The 18,581-nt window shown below is 43.1% G+C and overlaps 1 protein-coding gene across 1 annotated transcript in view; it reads right to left on the bottom strand.

Moving 5' to 3' along the window:
* lrp1ab (low density lipoprotein receptor-related protein 1Ab) overlaps positions 1-18,581 on the bottom strand; it is an 87,633-nt gene that overhangs the window by 34,983 nt on the left and 34,069 nt on the right. Inside the window, exons 4-24 of the mRNA XM_029277589.2 lie at positions 16,348-16,467; positions 15,918-16,046; positions 15,369-15,629; positions 9,599-9,761; positions 8,947-9,169; positions 7,884-8,073; positions 7,627-7,770; positions 7,288-7,524; positions 6,964-7,144; positions 6,408-6,630; positions 6,073-6,262; positions 5,858-5,980; positions 5,489-5,629; positions 4,600-4,725; positions 4,324-4,440; positions 4,123-4,203; positions 3,856-4,023; positions 1,869-2,051; positions 1,299-1,496; positions 939-1,184; positions 192-389 (exon numbers count right to left, since the gene is read on the bottom strand). Of these exons, the coding sequence (XP_029133422.2) occupies positions 192-389; positions 939-1,184; positions 1,299-1,496; positions 1,869-2,051; positions 3,856-4,023; positions 4,123-4,203; positions 4,324-4,440; positions 4,600-4,725; positions 5,489-5,629; positions 5,858-5,980; positions 6,073-6,262; positions 6,408-6,630; positions 6,964-7,144; positions 7,288-7,524; positions 7,627-7,770; positions 7,884-8,073; positions 8,947-9,169; positions 9,599-9,761; positions 15,369-15,629; positions 15,918-16,046; positions 16,348-16,467 (3,642 nt within the window). The remainder of the gene's footprint in view (positions 1-191; positions 390-938; positions 1,185-1,298; positions 1,497-1,868; positions 2,052-3,855; positions 4,024-4,122; positions 4,204-4,323; positions 4,441-4,599; positions 4,726-5,488; positions 5,630-5,857; positions 5,981-6,072; positions 6,263-6,407; positions 6,631-6,963; positions 7,145-7,287; positions 7,525-7,626; positions 7,771-7,883; positions 8,074-8,946; positions 9,170-9,598; positions 9,762-15,368; positions 15,630-15,917; positions 16,047-16,347; positions 16,468-18,581) is intronic.

Here is an 18,581-nt window from a genome sequence, read left to right as displayed (position 1 = left end):
AAAAGTCCCAAATATGTTTTGCTATCCCAGAAGCAACAATCCACTTAACTTTTTCTTGGGAACAAAAAGAAGCAACTAAAAATAAACTACTTACTATGTAAATTTGACTCGTCTTAGTAGCTATTCACTCAATCTTACTCTCTACATAAACAAAAATTAAAGAGAAAACTTAAGCGAACTGACTGCCTCACCTCCATTGTCAGACAATTTCCCACGATATATCTTGTCCTCCACAACATCAGTCCAATACAGGGTGCTCTGGTCGAGGTGAAAGTCCAAAGCGATGGTGTTTCTCAGGCCCGGTACCAGCACACTGAACTCCCCCTTGTGAAGGTCGATCCTTCTGATTTCATGCCGGTTTGAAAAGATGATAAAAGGCTTGAAGGGATCTGAGGACAAAAAAATGTAACCCACAAAAGAATGAATGTCTTAACACGGTAAATATCATCTAAAAGCCCAGTCCAGATTCACTAAACCACTTGTTGGGTTTCTCTGTAATTTCTTCAGTCTGTCTGCAACTTTTTATCAAAACAGCTGAATATCTGAGGAGATTAAATTTTCCCATTCAAAAATATGTTTTACCTAAACATGCTGATGCCTTAAGCCCTGTATATACATATTGAATAACAAGAATTATGGAGAGTCTTTGACAAAAATAAATCTCAGTTTTTTTTTAAAGATTTATTTTGGGCTTTTCGTGCCTTTAATGCAGAGAGAGGACAGTGGATAGAGTTGGAAACCAGGGAGAGAGAGCGGGGAATGACATGCGGAAAGGGGCCACGGGTGGAGGTGAACCCGGGCCTACCGCTCGAGGCGAGAGTCTCAACACATGGGACGCGCGCCCTAACCATTGCGCCACCAGCACGCCCCAATAAATCTCAGTTTGTATAAATAAATAAGCTCTTTATGCCAAAACAGCCCTGTTTTATTATCCTTACCAGAGCTTTTGCAGCTTTCCATGTCAGATTCCAGCTCCCAGCCCTCATAGCAGGAGCACTTGACGCTGGATTTCTCCTGCTCGCACTTCTGGCTACACTTGAGGTGTTTGGCACAGAAGCTCTGAATCTGGCATGTCTTGTTGTCTGCTCCCAGCTCCATGCCAAGTGGACATGAGCACATGAAGCCCTCCCCAGGAATGATGCTGCAGTTGTGACTACAGCCACCATTGTCCAACGAACACAAGTCTGCAGGCCAGAAACAAGAGGTAAGTGTGTTGGAATGTATTCAAGATGGGAGAGTTGTCTGTTCTGGTGTTTTGAAACATAAAAGATAAAGGGCAAGCACAAAGAATATTTTACCACAAAGTTTCTCATCAGAGCCATCTGGACAATCATCGGTGCCGTCACACAGCTTCTCTGCCGGCAGACAGATGGAGTCGTTTGTAGCGCACATGTGGTGAGACAACTTGCACACCAACGCCTCACAGTTGTCCTCATCAGAGTTGTCTTCACAGTCACTGTCACCGTCACACACCCAAGCCTTGCTGATGCAACGAGCTGTCAGGAGCACAAAATACACATTTTTACTAGTACAGATTGAAGATTGTTTTCTCAACATACGTATGTAGGTTAGAAAATCAGATGAAACTTCAGCTATAAGTGGATTTGCATGGGAATGGTTTTAAGTTATGGTGAGTATGGTGGATCATTTTAAGATCATCGCAACAGCCAAATGAGGAGCATCAGTAATATCTCCTTTTTGTATCAAGTTTGACATTAACTATTTATTCCTAAGAGCAGCAGAGGTGCTTTTTGAGTATATCTCTTTCAGAGAAAAACAATGCATTTTTCTTAATTGCAACTGCCATCATGAATAAGGTGTATCACCCTAAACATCTTGCTACTTAAGGTAGCTGAAAGGGTCCTCACCAGAGTCCCTGCAGCTAAACTTCACCGCTGGGTCACACATGTGGGTGACACCCTCGCAGTTGCTCTCATCACTCAGGTCCATGCAGTCTGTGTCCCCGTCGCAGCGCCAGCGCATGGGGATGCACAGGCCGTCCATCCTGCACTGGAACTCGTCTACGTGGCAGCCACCTGGAGGACGGGTAGCTGAAGAGAAAACAGCGAAACAAAGTGTCATAGTTAGCCAACAGAAAAGATGAAGTGTGCAGTTAAGGCACTCTCAGAGGAGCAATAAAATACAGGTACAAATCAGTATAGTAAATCATGTATAGGTATGTTATAATGAGTTTACAACCAGACACTGAGCCAAGTCAAACAACAATGACTGTCACAGCTCACAGACAGATTTCACTGGCAGATTAAAGGCACCAATGAGGCACTGGCACAATCACATCCCCTCATGGCAAAGGTCAGTTCTTGGCACAGCTTAAGCCGGAAATGGCCTGGAGACCTTTCAGCACTCGACTACAATATACAGGAGGAGGAAGAGATAGTATTGCTTTTTATTTCAGCTAATGACTTCCAGACCGAAGGCAGAGAGCGTTTACAAACACACACACAGTCAGATACACGATTACACACAGCGCAGATTGCCCATTAGACCAACAGGTCATGCTGGGCCCTGTGTTTTCATGCTGAGACTTGACAGCAGTTGGCTGCGTTTCTGCATGGATCAAACAGTCCATACGATATCTGATCACACACAGTATAGAGGCACTTCTGTGCAATACTAAGGGATGTGATTGGCAAATTATCTAAAAACCGTGCCTACAAGTTTAGTAAATAAAAAAAAAGGATCTTCAGCAACAACCTTACTAGCTGGCAACAAAGGATAAGGGGGATTTAAGGGTCTCCCCTATACAATTTGAGCCACCAAATATTTCTGTTCCTGCATTCTGATCCATTTCTATGTACCAATATTTCACTTTTCTTCACCACTTTATAATGATGCTCTCACTTTTGTCTCTCTATCTTTTTTAGATCTCTTAGTTTTTCATGTGGAACCTTTTCACATGTGGACTTCAATAATTATTGTGTTACTGGATTGTTTAAGCCCTGCAGAAAATGTTGCCTAGTGGGGTAAGGACAAAGTATGTTTCATAAAGCTGCCCAAACAACACACCTTTACATTCTTCTAACGACATGTGAGCCTTGTGTGAGGAGGCTTGTGATTAATGACGTAGCAAAACTAAGACTAGACTAAACATCAACCCGCTGCACAAAACAAATCAGACAATTAAAGCATCTTAAGAGGAACATCAGCTGTCTCTCCTTCTCTATGATAACCTGTACAGAACACAGACACTCCACGCAACTATGTGAGCGATGAAGCGCGTGTGCAAATTGCCTACCAGTGCATCAATCTTAGACGGTGATCTTATATGGATTTAAAATAAAAATCAAAAACAATGGGCAAATATGCTTATGTGGTTTCAAATATGACAATATAAGTGACAAATATGGCCTGTTTGGGAAACACTGTCACTGATAGTTTAAGTCTCTTGTGTTGACGTTTCAGGTCAGATAATCCGGAATCCCTTCCCTTAATTCTGCTCTATGAAAGGGAATTGTTACACAAGGCGGGTTGTATCTATTTTTCCATCTAAACATGTAAAGTCATATCACTGCAGCAGTCAAAACACCTGTGACCTTTGCTCAAGACTATGAAATGAGTTCTATTGTTACCTAACCATAAAACATAATCACATCCTGAGCAGAGCCGCAGAGAGGATTTGTTGTAAATGGTAAGTAAGAAGCAAAGGACAAGCAGGGGCATGCAGAGCAGAGGAAACTGGAGATGAGGAGTGCAATCCTCTCCATGTTGTGATATTCTCTTTACAACTGAAAACCGCATTATGTAAACATCATGAAATACAATACATGATGTAACAAAGGCTTGAAGTTCACAACACGCCATAAAGAGCAGTGCTATTTCAGTCTGGTACAGTACCCTGGTTTGTGCAGTTGGCATGTGTCTCGTCACTGTAGTCTCCGCAGTCATTGTCGCCGTCACAGGTCCAGTATTCGGGGATGCAGCGGCCACTGTTACACTTAAACTGGACACTGGAGCAGGAATGACTGCAGCCCGCTTCGTCACTGTTGTCACCACAGTCATTGTCTGTACAGGAACACAAACAAACGTGAATTATAGTGAGTCACTGGATTGTTTTAAAATACAGCTTCATCGATGGTGAAGTAAGCAGCAGATGATAATTACCGTTATCACATCGCCAGTTGATGTTGATGCAGCGGCCATTTGCGCAGGTGAACTGGGTCAGAGGGAAACACGTAGGGTAGGCTGAAGAAGGGCAAGAGTGGGAAGGTAAAGAATAATGACTACATCGGTTGTAAAGACAAAAACAATAAATAAAGGGCTACTTGAGGAAAGCGACGATATGATGGTGCAGTAAAGACTCACCGCAGGAGTCTGGTTCATCCGAGCGGTCTCCACAGTCATCATCCAGGTCACATGTCCACGAGATGGGAATGCAGCGCCCACTGGCACAAGGGTACTGATTTGGTGGACATGTGCGAGCTGGCAGGGATCAAAGTGTGCAACAGTTGAGAGTTGTAACAGGTTTTCCCTTCAGTTGCAAAAGCCCTAACTCTACATTATTTCCTTTATTAACTAACAGATCAAAAGACAAACAAAAACTTCTAAAGTAAAGAGATGTCCAGTTTTTTTTTTACATACCAGAGCAGGTGGTGTTGGATTCGTCTTCATCATTGCCGCAGTCATTGTCTCCATCACACAGCCATCGCAGGGGGATACAGCGGTTGTTCTGACATTTGAATCTGTCAGCTGGGCAGGTGTGCTGGTCTGGAGGAAGGAAACAGACATAACTTCTTATCTGAACATATTTTACAGGGTCGAGTGGTTAATGTACTGAGGCTATAGTCCTCCAGACAGGCAGCCCGGGTTCAAGTCCAGCGTGCGGCTCTTTTCCTGCATGCCATTCCCCACAATTTTCTACTCTATCCACTTTCCTTTCTATAGTAAGGCAAAAGCCGAAAAAAATACACCTTAAAGCAATTTTTTTTTTTTTTTTACCCAGCTCAATTTCACTTGATAATAATAAGGATTTATATGATAATCCCCCTCAAAATAATCCTGTAAAGGGGCACTAATGACCTCGCGGTCAGGTCATTGTGATTGTGGTCCTCGTCCTCCAAGCGGGTGGCCCTGGTTCAAGTCGGAACTGTGGCTCTTTTCCCACATGTCATTCCTCACTCTCTCTTCCTTGTTTCATAATCTGCCCACTGTCCTATCCAGTTAAGGCAAAAGCCCCAAAAAATAAATCTTAAAAAATATATACTAATCCTGAAACTATCAGAGTAAGTCAAGTCACATGAAGTCAACAGGAGTTCCTCATCCAAGACAAACATGACTCCCTGGATCTGACTCTCATCGGATGAGGAGAATGGCCAATTAAATTACAGTCACATTACACAGCATGTAAAAGAGGCCATCTTGGAAACTAAAGTATGTGCTCTGTCAGTCTGAATTAGCTAAAACCTTTGAACAGAATTTGTGTTTATCTATGTGTTGCTGTGTAACCATGACAATGACGTGGCACACTTACGGCAGAGTTCAAGCGCCTCATCGCTGTTGTCCAGACAATCGTTGTCCCCGTCACACTTCCAGCGCTCTTGGATGCAGCGGTCATTCTTGCAGGCAAACTCCCCGGGCTGGCAATGGGGTGGGGGCACGTAGTAGGGGTTGGCTAGAGATGAGATCAAGGGTGGGAGAAGAAACAGATGGGCCACTGAGACAAGAGTCAAGCACAAATCAAAACTTTTTGGTCTCTGGGTCGCCTTTCATGTCTCTAAACGTAGAAAAAAAATATTGTTTTAAACTTCTCTGCACATTTTGCAAGGAGAAATGTATACTATAGCTTAACCAAAACCTTTCCGATGGATCTTTGGTGAAACCTGGTATATCTGCTAAGTACCTTTGCAGGTGACATTATCAACATCCAGGATTTGATCGTCGGCACAGCCGCAGGACCTGCCATCAGGAATAGCGAGGCACAAACTGCTACAGCCACCATTGTTGACTCGACACAGATTGGAGCCTACAAGGAAGGACAAACAAAGAATAAAGGTTAAATACCATCATCATATTTCACACAAACTATAAGGTGAGACTAAAGGAATAGATGTTTACCTTGCTGCTGGTGTGCATCGTACACTCTTATCTCAAAGATTGGCGGCCTCTCATTGCGGAGCAGTGTGACTGTTTTAGTGGCCTGATCCAGTTTGTAAATGCCACCTCCCCGGCACTCATTCCAAAAGAGAAATTGTTTGTAATGACATAAGCCAAAGGCGTGGTTAAGCTCCTGCCCTTCATACACTACCTGTTGAATCAGAAAAAATAAAAAGGGTAAGATCTCGAAACTGATGTTGGAATTGAGCATTTAGATACTGTTGAGTTGTATCTTTTTTTATAACCAGTAAATACACAAATACATAATTACATCAATAAAGTTCCCAAGCATTTACCTTTCTCTCTGTGGTGTTGAGGTAAACCATCTCAATACGGTCATAATAAGCATCAACCCAATACAGGATGCCCTGGGGGATGTCCAGACTCAAGCCATTGGGCCACAGCACTGTCTTGCTGGTCAGTAACACTTGGTGATGGGAACCATCCATCCAAGCTTTCTTGATCTTCCCTCTGTTGCTCTCTGTGGGGTCCTCTTCCCAGTCGGTCCAATACATCCATCTGAGAGACAAAAAAAAAGGTGTCAACACAATCAATGTGGGATGAAACAGTATTGTGAAAAGCAAGAGCTGTCAAAATGCAGCTTTGAGTTTTGTTGCACTTTGAAGGAGCATCCTACAACAACAACAACAACAAAAAAAACTAAAACTAAAAAAGGAGGGACATTACAGAAATCCCTTGAGAATACAGCAGCACCAACAGTCACACAATTACTAACTGAAAGGTTAAATATGCTGAAAACAATTCTTGTAACCTGATTTAAAAACTCCAAAGTTGCATTAGTGAAAAATACAGCCATTTAAAAAAGTGGTCCCCTCCCCTCCAATGACTCACCCATTCTGGGGGTCCACCACGATTGCCCTGGGATGGCTCATCTTGCCTTCAATGAGAGTCTTTCGGGTCTGTGAAGCCTTCTCCAGCCTGGCAACACTGATAGTCTTCTTTGGCCCATCATCTGTCCAGTAGAGATTACCTCCCATCCAGTCAACTGCTATCCCCTCTACGGTGTGTATACCTGAGATAAGGAAAAAAAAAATCAGCTATTAGCTAGCAAATCGCCAGGAGGATTATCCAGAGAATAAATTGAAAATGCTAAAGATTTGGTAAGGCAGAAAAAGTTCCCAAAATCCTGTGCAAAGCCATCATTGTTATTCTTACCTTCTTGTAAGATGGTGTCTCTCTCCGTGCCGTCTATCTTCTGTCGTCCAATAATGAAGCTGGTGGCATCGGCAAAGTAGATGAACTCACTGGCAGCGTGGAAATCCAGAGCTCGGGGGTTTATTAGGTTCTCGATGGGAATCATGTACTCATCAGGCACCTTAGCATTCATGTCCATACCCCTGATGATTCCAGGACGACCCTTACCATACACCAAGAACAGCTCGTGGTCGGGTTCTGCAGAAGAAGAAAGAAACATGCCCACTCATCACAGCTGAACTAATGGGAAGCCGTTATGTCATTTCCATCTCATGGGATTTTTCTAATTTTGATACTCACTCTTGCAGGACTTGCCATCGCTGCCAAGGCTGAAGCCAGAGCGACAGCGGCAGGTGCGAGTCTTGTGGCTGTTGCTCAGCAGACAGATATCAGAGCATCCTCCGGCCTTCCCGAACTGATCAAGGGCACATGCATGGCTACGCACTAAACCAAGAGACAGAGCAACAGAATAAGTCGAGCACTGGCGACTGTTTTAAATGGATCTAGAACAAATGAGCGAGCAGTCAAGCTAAGATCTGACTTTATAAGTAGAGTACCTTGAGGTTGGCGTCTCTGGTGGTACACTTGTAGTGCGGCTCCCCGATCTACCCGGGTTACCACTTGAAAGTCAGAGCTGTTGAAGCGGTTCACACGGATCACACTGGTCTTGGTGTTCAGGTTGCCTTCGTCTGAGTTGGTGGCATACAGGTAGTTCTCAAATACAGTCAGGCCGTACAGGTGTTCAATCTAAAATACATGAAGACAACAAAGCACAGAAACCAAACAGTTGTCTTGAGTTTGATGCTGAAAGTAAAACAGTAAAACAGCTTCTGGAGAAAGAGTTATGGCTTATGATGGCAAATTATGAACTTTCCGGGTAAGTTCTGCATGATGAAACCTTCCTAACAAGGAAGGTGTTGCCAAGTTTGGTAGATGGGAGGACATCGGTATATGATAGACGGACACAGACAAATTAAGATAATGAGAGTGTTAATGTAAACTCTGCACAGGGCAGCATAATAAATCCACTTCCCTTCTGCTGTTAAAGTGAATGAGCTTTTATTTTTATAAGGCTACAGCTCTCTTCGACTGTCAAATAGATGTATGGGTTAGGATCATGTTACCTTCCCCACTATTCACACACACACACACACGCCTACACCACCACTATCCTCCAAGCCACTACAGCCCTGATTTCATTAAGATCATTAATCCACTTTCAGTTTAAACAAGCTTTGCTAGAACCAGACTAATATGTTTAGAGAGGCAGTGGCCACACACTCTTTAGGCAATATCAATTAAAGCAATAAAAAGGACTTTTCCCTGGAGAGGCTGACTTTTTTTTTTTTTTAGCAGGGTACACAGGAAATGGGGTAATGCCAACAAATTATAGGATTAAACAAGTGATGATACAGATTGGGGAAACAGATGTTTAGTACTGTCAAAGAGAAGATGGGAAAGTCTGTAGGGACCATTTACTTTAAATCTTTGGCCAAGTAACAAGGCATGTTGTTCAGACTTAATATAGCTGAACAACCAGAAGCCTTTGGGATGCATCTATGTCTATATTTGAGAGCCGTTTTTGTGTGAACGCCCGTCCATCCGTTCTTCAAAGCTTACCAGCAGGCCCTGGATAATGGTGTGACGGTTCTTGCCCTCATAGTCGACCACTTCGATGTAGTCCAGGTAGGCGTCAGCCCAGTACACCAACCGGTTGACCAGGTCCAGTGTGATCCCATGAGGGAAGACGATCTTGCTGTCCACCAGCTTAGTGCGGTTCTGACCATCCATGTCACAGCGCTCCACCCTTGGTGTGGACCCATAATCTGTGAAGAACACTTTGCTGCAGAAGAAGAAGAGGAGCAAAAACAGGAGAGCAGGCTTTAATAAAGGTAATGAGACGGACAAGGGAAATTGATCATCAAGGAGAAACATTATGAAAAACAACTGACATACTTGTATACATGCATTTAAAATGTTTTTAAACAAAAAAACAGAGAAGTGATACTCAGGAAACTACATCAGATACCAGCTTGTCAGTATCTGTTTTAGGTTCCTGATAAAAATGCAAACGTCTATTTGGTACAAAAGTATCTGTCTAGGTTTCCATCTGGAGGAAGTGCTTTGATTTTGGGCTCCCTGCTTGGTCAGCACGTCGTCTGATCACAAGACAAGCTTTTTTTTTTTTTTTATTCCTCTCGTGTCTCCTGTGTTGCTAAAACAGTACCGCCGGGTAGCGTTAGGTCAAGAGTACTGGAGGGGAAGTACAGACCCCATGGCCGGGTCCAAGGCGATGCCTTTGGGGTTATACAGCTCTTGGTCCAGCAGGGTCACACACGTCTGGCCATTCTTGTTGCACACAAACACCCGGTCATCCACGTCGTCCACAAAGTAGAAGTTTCCGGTCAGCCAGTCGATAGCCATCTGCTCAACATCTGAGGGATGCAGAGAAGAGGAAAGGAGAATTTGATTAAAATAAATTGAAGTTTATAACAAGTGATGAATTCCAATAAAAAAAAAATATATATATATATTGAAAGTTTTTGGCATGAATTATACAATGAAACGACCTCGTATTTAGGAATATTGTCCATCACACCACTCCAAACATCTTTTATAGAAATAGAGAAAATTGATTTTGTGATGTAGACATGACACATGCTGCTTGTGTTGGGGGGGGTCATCCTTATTGCCAAAGCTCTCACAAAAGAACGTGACATTTTGTGACCCCACTGCTTACAAAGCCAAACTAGAAAGAAGAAGCTCTGCAGATGGAGACTTTTATTTCCGACTGCCCTCAGCATGCGGGAGTTGAAGTGCCAAGTTAGCACTGGAAATATTTCTCACTCTTAAGAGAAGTCTGTCCTGTGTGAAACTGGGTGCTGGAATCCCAAACCACAGGGAGACCCAGCTGTGGGTTGGGGGGGGGAGATGGATACTTACTACCTTGTGTTTTAACAGCTGCAAGCAAACTTCTTCTCAAAGCAGAATACTGTAAACACACACACACTCACATTACACATGCTGTATCAAAGTGACCACACATGTCTCTGTAGTTAATCCATAGGATGCCTAGGACAACTTTGATGTTGGGGTGCATTAGTGGGTGTATGACAGTGGGCCTGCAGTAAGCCTGTGCAACAGTGTTGACCATTTACTAAGAGAATGTCTTCGCTAGAGACCCTAAAAAAAAGACAACCATGACACTCAAAGATGGAGCCAAAGAAAGTTCAACAACACAGCGCTCTACAAATCTGTGCATCCTTACCTATCCAACAAACAGAGCTTTGAGAGATCAGCACCACATAAGACTCACAGTAGGCTTTGTACTACAGTCTAAGCAGAGTCTAAGGAGAAACTGGGAAAGAATGGTGGATGGGGTTATGAAAAGATCTGGGACACAAACAAGGAAAGAAACGGGTGGTGAAATGTTGTTATATCAGAGCATTCAAGTTCTGGTGCAACTCCAAGCTGGAATGATTTACTGGCAGTCTCAAAGTTACCGAGCATCTCACCTCTAGAATAAACATGTGAGCTAATAAAAATATCAAAGTCAAAGAACACAGGGAGGGGGTAAAAAACAGTCCAAGATGTTTCATAAACATCCGAACCCAGATTCTGACAACAGGGGAAGTTTGTAATGGAGCTTAGACGGATAGTGATACTCCCATTGGTATCAACTCCTCTAAAGAAATCCAGCTGCAAGCCTGGCTGCAGTAGACACTGATCAGACTCACATCCAGAGTTAGGGAGCCAGTTGTGCAACACAGTGACTGTTGCGTTGTGTAACAGGCTACATCAAGTGGAGCCCCTTTCTTCAGAGAGCCAGAGAGTCTGTTGACGTCCTTGCTAATTCTGCTTCTGGTAAGTGGAAAGATTTGCTGGGAAAGTGAATGAACCCAACTCTTTCTCCTCATTCAACCACCCTGCCCTCACAAACCCTTTTCACTTCCTGTCTCTAACACCTACCGGCTCACACCACTCTGAGGAAAGGTTTCACAAACTGAGGAGGGGGGGGGGGTCTTACTGCCAACAACAAACAGGCTCTCTGCCCAAGTAGCAATCGTATTTACATACAGGGCCACCGGCTCCTTAGTCACACAAAGTCGCTTAGACTCAGGAGTAACATCACACAATTATTACTTGTACGTTACATCCTCTTTTTGCATGTCAGTGCAAGTTGTACTTTGTTTACAAAGCAATAAAAAATCAAATAACTCATCATGCTGGTTTTATAATCCTCCTCCCAGTGCCAGGAAGTTCCCATTCATCTATAACACTCTGTGGCCTCAGTTTCCACATTTTAATGAATTTTTTTGAAGGATCTCAGAAAAAGGGAGTAGTTATACGCACATCACGCAGGTGCAGGGCAGTGCAGTGCAAATGCACTTGCTCAACTGCCACATGTTTTAGACGATAATTTCAAACAGTTATACCAATGGCAAATCCTCATTCACTCCATTAAAGGAACAGTATGTGGTTTTTCCCTCTTAAATGTAGCAGAAATGAAGTCTATCCTCTGAAAATAACTCTGTCAGTCATGACTGTCTACAATGAGTGTGACACCAGAGTCCTGCTGTCTGTGATGTTGTCCGAGCCGTATCTACAGCGTGTTTACATGGACGGGACAGCCAGCCAGCTCGTCCCCTCGTGTATAAAAGTTGTTTAATTGAGGGTCTAGAGAAAAGAAGAATAACGTACTGTACTCACTGCTTATTTGAATGCCACGTAAGCGTTTTTAGATCACGGTCATTTTGTGTAAATTTACATGCAGTGTGAAGCTAGGAGCAAAATAAAGAGCATTAGTATGCTAACGCAACAATGCAGCGCAAGTCGTTTTGGTTTCATGCTGGTGTTCAAGGGGCGACATCTATCAAAAAGTCCCATATTCTTCCTTTAATGTAAGGTACAAAATAAATATAGAAAAGAAGGAGTGCTTTTTTTGCAATAAGACAGGAGGCCTTTAATATTGTATGCCGCCCTGGAATTGTTCATTAGCCAAAGTTGACATACATGTTGACGAAAATCTTCTGTGCTCTGATTCATTCTGGAAAAAAAGGTTATGAAGAGGGAGGACGGAGGCCTGACAGATGAACACTTAGAGAAGGACTGCTCCATACTTAAAAGGGTGGAGAGAATGGGGCGAACATGCTCTGCTCCCCTTTTATCTTCCAGCTCAGAGAATCACGCTTTCAGACAGAGCAGGCCACATCTGGAACCCTCGTCTACTTATCATCCCTGCTCTCAAAGGCTCCCAGAGGCTACAACTCACCCGACCCTTTCACCCCTTCACAGTTTTATCCATTACCATCTAAGGACAATCCCCAGGTCTTCCCAATAAACGTGAAAGAGTGCACCTGAGCCCTGCTTGGTATAAAACACTGATTACATCAGACACACCCCTGTTCTTGTATTTCAAAGAAAGTTTCTCTTAATAAGAGAAAACGTCATAAGGATCTAAAGTTCATAAGGATCTAAAGTTCAAACATGTCAAGCTTAAATTATATCTAAAAGCAGATTAAACCACAAGGTAATACATACATCTAATGCAGCAAATTACTTTCAGAATCAGTTCAGAAATTCAGAGATTAACAGGGAGTTCTCACTCTCTAATTGTGACTAAAAGCCAATATAGATGTGACATAAATACACAGAGTCAGCCAAAATTCAAAGAGAGACTATTGCTTTTCTGTTGCCCTCTACGTGAGCTAGAACAGAATAACACCCCCAACAGATATGGGGGGAGAAATGCTTTCAGGAGCTTCATAATGTAATACAGTGGAGGTTGGCCTACCTGAAATTAAGTCAGCCCCTAATAACACGTCATCTTTTTATTTTTAATCAGAAAAAGGGTATGGTAGCATTCTGCAACTGCTGTAATATTTGTAGATCACTGTGACTGCATGAGAATATATTTAGTCTCATATTTCCCTGCTGATTAATAGACCACTGCAGAGCTTCTCTCTTCATTCAAATAGAATGATTGGATATGCAATTCTTGTTTTTACTGGAATAATGCTTTCTAAGGCAGACAATAATACATTTTGAACTACTTGACTGTGCAATAGTGCACTGCAAGCATTTCAAGATTTGAGCGGTTGAAAAGTGGGATAGATCATGAGAAATATGGGAATAAAGTGGCAGCCAAACAGAATTGAATGACAGAGACACAAATCTAATTTGATACATTTAATATGTAACTAGTTAATGGCTGCAAAAGTCAAAGTTATTTGGATTGTGTGTGTGTGTGTGTGTGTGTGTGTGTGTGTGTGTGTGTGTGTGTGTGTGTGTGTGTGTGTGTGTGTGTGTGTGTGTGTGTGTGTGTGTGTGTGTGTGTCTGTGTGTGTGCATTCGTGCGAGTCTCCGTTATGTGCAAGTTAAAGTGACCTGACTGGACAGGACATGAGACGGCCAGAGGAATGTAGAAGCTGTTCAGGCTGACATAACCCAAAAGAGGAATGTAAATACCATCTGCATGACCACTCGCATATGCACACACACGCACACAAACGGACAAACACACATCTCCAAGGTACAGCAAATCACTACCTTCTCTCTCTCCCTCTCATTTAATCATTCCCTTGTCTCCTTGGCTTTAATTTTTCTCTCAGGGTGTCTCTTATTTCCAGCCCTCGCCCCTGTTTACCCCTCAGACCACTTAACGGAGCAGTGAATCAAAAAGCCACAGCGGCAAGCAAACACAGCGAGTGTGAGGTGGGATATGTGCAACTCAGGAGGGTGCAGTGAATCATCTGGAAAAAGCCCATATTAAGACGCCTTGGTTCACTGAGCCGGCTGTCAGCGGTGACAGCAGCAGCACAAGCGTCATTTGAAGTGGATATGAGTCGAGGCACTTCTAATCACGGCGCAGGGTTCCCTCTCCCACAATTCAGGCACTACACAGCCGCTTTCTCCGCTTGTTTCCTTCACATCTGCTGTTCGACGCCTCGGGCCAATTCTCAAGGGAAAGCTTCCCACATGCACAAATGTACGCACATGCACATGCACACAAACCCACACCCTTTCTTTTATGTTTTGTCTACATTTCTGCTCACTCTTAGAGAGTCACGGCTCAGTCAGCCAGGCGAATCAAAACAAACGTTGTCAGGCAGGTAATCAGAGATAAATCATGTCAACATTATATGCGTAAGCCTCTCAAAGGAGGACATGTATGAGAGTCCGTACCTGTCTGGGTGATGTGAAAGGTGAGACTCAGTGACTTAAGGTCAATGGTTAAGAGGACCTTGCCTCCACCAGTCAGACATTTAACTTTTTATAAGATATGTTGTATGCTTTGTCCTCCTATACACATGACACACTTACATGTGCCATCTATGACACCTTCCATAATACTGTATTTCACAGGACTTTTGAAGAAAACATATTAACAAATCCATTTCAAGTGACAATGACTATGGGTGGGATTCAACAGATTCTTTTCAAATTCAGCAAAGAAATTAAAAATACATTTCCAGGCTAGTGAACACCATGCACAGTCATTACATAAATCAAGCTACACAGTAACATACTATTTGGCTGTCTAGAAATGTGCCAACAAACGCCAGAAGACATGCTGGCAGCCTTATATGCTGTAAATGTAAGTAAGCTGCACACATTTAGCCCCTATGGAATGATTTTGTGTGGTGTCAAAAAGCCCCTGTTCTTCAAAGACAAACCCTTTTGAGAAATACAGCTGGACTCAGCATTTTCACTCGGCATTTAAATGCTGGTACGAGCAGCTTTTGAAGATGAGGCCATATTGCTTAACATCTTACATTTGTCTGAGCAAGCGAATGCAAAGTTGACCATTTGATTCCTGAGGCAAAGTATGGAAAATTTCACACAGCATGAGCTGACAGCTACAGCTAATTATTCAAGCGCTGCTTGTGTGATTTAATGCAAGTCTTATCTATCTTTCAGCGGCACACTACAACTAGACTGTCAGGTCCCTCTTGTACCTGGCAAGATTGTTTTGTAGGAAAACTGTGTCAGCAAAAAACACCACCTCTAGAAACAAAAGTGTAGTCAATGAAAGTACTCACGGTGCAGGCTGAGGGAGATGTTGATGGTGCGGACATCAGTGACAGTCTTGAGGTCGGGGATACTGGCGCACTTCAGATGGGTGGCAGCGGGGGTATCACCCACATCAATCCAGCAGACAGTCTCCTGGGCGTAGATGAAGTCCATAGCCATGGTCTGCTTGGTGAAAATGGAAGGCAGCCGGGACGTGGAGCCGCTCAGTGAGGTGCATCGGATGTCATTGAGGTTAGCGATCAGCAGCATAGGCAGACGATCGACTGGCTCTGGGGAGGGAGATCAGGAGTAGAGCGGAGACGAAAAAAGGAGAAAGTATGAGGAGGAGACTGAGTGGCATTAAGGGTCATGCATTATGTACATTTATAACACAACCTTCCCCAGAAAACTATCCTGTAAAGCAAATGAGGTGCTGCACCATTCAGACGTTATTATCGGCATTAATCCAGAGGAGTAAAATATCCAACAGCGAAAAAGATATAGTCTAATCATGTTCTGGTTTAGTAAGAAGACTTGTTTCTTTTCGTGTGTGTGTGTGTGTGTGTGTGTGTTCTCACCATTTTTGGCTTTGCAGGAGCGGTTGTCGGGCTGCAGCAGGTAGCCCTCCACACAGCTGCAGGTGTAGGAGCCCTTGGTGTTTGTGCACGTCTGACTGCACGCCCCGTACACACTGCACTCGTTAAAATCTAAAGGAGAACATAAACAATTCGTCTGTGATGAAATATGTAGAGCTTGTTCAGTAGTTATTCACAGCCTAGTGAATTGGTTGTACTCCAATTACTTCGATACATTTCTTTAGCGCTAGGTTATGTAGATTAAAGATTACTACAAATCCTGACATGCCTTTTTCTTCTAGTTGGAGAGTGGTTCAATAAATAAAGTTCTACATGCTGCCCCACACAAATTCCAGAATTTAAAAAAACCTGATTGATCGTTTGATTTGACTGATTTTTTTTTTTTTATCTAAGCGTAAAAGGAGTCACTCACCTTTGCACGTCTTTCCATCTGAAGCAACCTCATAGCCGCTGCTACAGTAGCACTTAGGCCCATCGTGAGTCACAGCACAGTGATAGTGGCACCCATGGGAGTCACAGTTTGGTGCCTGTTCTGAAGCCGAGAAAAAAAAAAAACAGACACAGAGACACATTAGATATTGAAGAAGGGGAAGAAAGGTGGTGGTGGTGTGTGTGTGTGTGTGTGTGTGTGTGTGTGTGTGTGTGTGTGTGTGTGTGTGTGTGTGTGTGTGTGTGTGTGTGTGTGTGTGTGTGTGGGGGGGGGGGGGGGGGGGGGGGTGTCCATGTCAGTAGATTTTCAGAGGCTAAATAAAACCTGTTAAAGTAATTGCCTCCTTGGCCAGGTTTGTGTGCAGATCAGATTTCCAATTGTTATCTTAATCCCAGGGCAATCTTCACAGAACCACACTGTCAAATCCCATCACATCTCCACAGGGAGATGGGACGTGATTGTGTGTAAAAGTGTGGGGGTCAAAGTGTGTATGTGTATTCTTCTGTGCGTGTGACAGATGTGGAGTTTTGAATCTGCATGTGTTAGAAGGTTTCTTCTTTCCTGCCCACAGAGGGGACTAAAGGACACATCCTTTGGCAGGAAATGAAAGAGGGGCATGTATACCCCCCCCCCCCCACACACACGCACGCACGCGCATGCACACGCACACGCACACGCACACACATCATGCCGTCTATAGGATGCCTGTGTGCATGTAAACGGGTGTGTCTAGGCTAGGAGATAAATGGGGTAGACTGTCAGTCATAGATTGAGATGATGTGTCAGATAGTCAGACACAACTGACAGTAATGAAAATAATGGTATTTCTCTAACTGTGACTAAGAGACCAATTTTTCAAGTCCTTAAGAGTGGATGGATGTACTTAACCTTGTGAAAGGAAATGTGGGTTTTCTCGTATGTCCCTTTGTTTGATCAGTTTGTTAATCCCCTTAGTTCTCTAACCTGAACCTTTTTTTTTTTTCTAAGAATCTATTTATGGTTGAGTTCTGGTTAGGTGACAGGGGTTTTGTTATTCCTGATTTAGAAAAATGTATACAAAATAATTGATTAAAAAAATAATGTCATTTCTGACAGTCTCAATTTGTTTTACACTTCAAAAACATAGTGATTCACAAGAACAAACTGGGAACCACACTGGGTGGGTCCTGCTCAAGAGTTCAATAAAACACTGCATGTAGCTACAGGAGTCAATTCAAGGGGGAAATGACATGATATGAGCACAGAGGGTAGATATGAATGTGGTCATGATTAGCTCTCCTCTATGACAGAAAGTTCTCTGTGTCTCTTTACATGACTGTCACTCTTTCTCTGCCAAACAGACACACATGTTTGGAACTTTTCCCCCGACTTCTCCACAAGCTTTGCTCTCTGAATTAGATGTAAAATGAAGAAATGACCACAAGCAGACTCTAATGCTACAGCTATAGAAGCATCCCACCTCTACAGCACAAGAGCAAAAGGCTTCCCACAACCTTCAAACACACACTCACACCTAAAGCTGATCTAAAGAGCAACACTTGATGTTTGCATAGAATCATTTACCATGAGTTAACACGGATTTAACAAAACGTATATGTAAAAATGGATAAGAGGCTTCCACTGGCACATTCAAATTTGTCTCAGCATCCGACAAAATAACCATGACTGGTCATGGACAAATTATGCTTGCGATAGTTTGGCTGTGAAGAGCGGAGATTGGTACATTGAAGGGTCCTTATTATATAAAGCCTGTGGCACTCTGGTCCACAATGCCCCTTTTGTTGTGGCTCTGCTGAAAGGAAGAGTCCCCCAGCAAACACTGTGGCCCATATCGAATCCATTTAGCGAGCCTCACACTGTGAGAGACCACAGGCAGCAAGAGAGCCAAAACAACCACAAATACACCTCTGTCCAGGGTCATTCGCTCCATTTACTATCAAGCTATGGATGAGCCTTATCAACAGAACTATTATTGCTCTAAATATCATAAAGTACCAATATCTGTGATAATATGAAGTTATCAAATCACAGTGGCTTATATTTATGCCTTCTTGTTTGTTTTATGTGAGATAAATTCTTGGTAACATTTTAAATTAAGGTCACAATATTCACCATTAACTTGTTGCTTATTAGCATGCTAACTAGAAGTGTACTGGCTGCTTATTTGTAATTTTTGAGTGCTTAGTAGTACCTTATTCTACATAGTTAATTGCATA

Source organism: Labrus bergylta, chromosome 12 (genome assembly GCF_963930695.1).
Source record: "Labrus bergylta chromosome 12, fLabBer1.1, whole genome shotgun sequence".
In the NCBI taxonomy this organism is placed as follows: Eukaryota; Metazoa; Chordata; class Actinopteri; order Labriformes; family Labridae; genus Labrus; species Labrus bergylta.
This window is presented reverse-complemented; position numbering and strand designations above follow the sequence as displayed.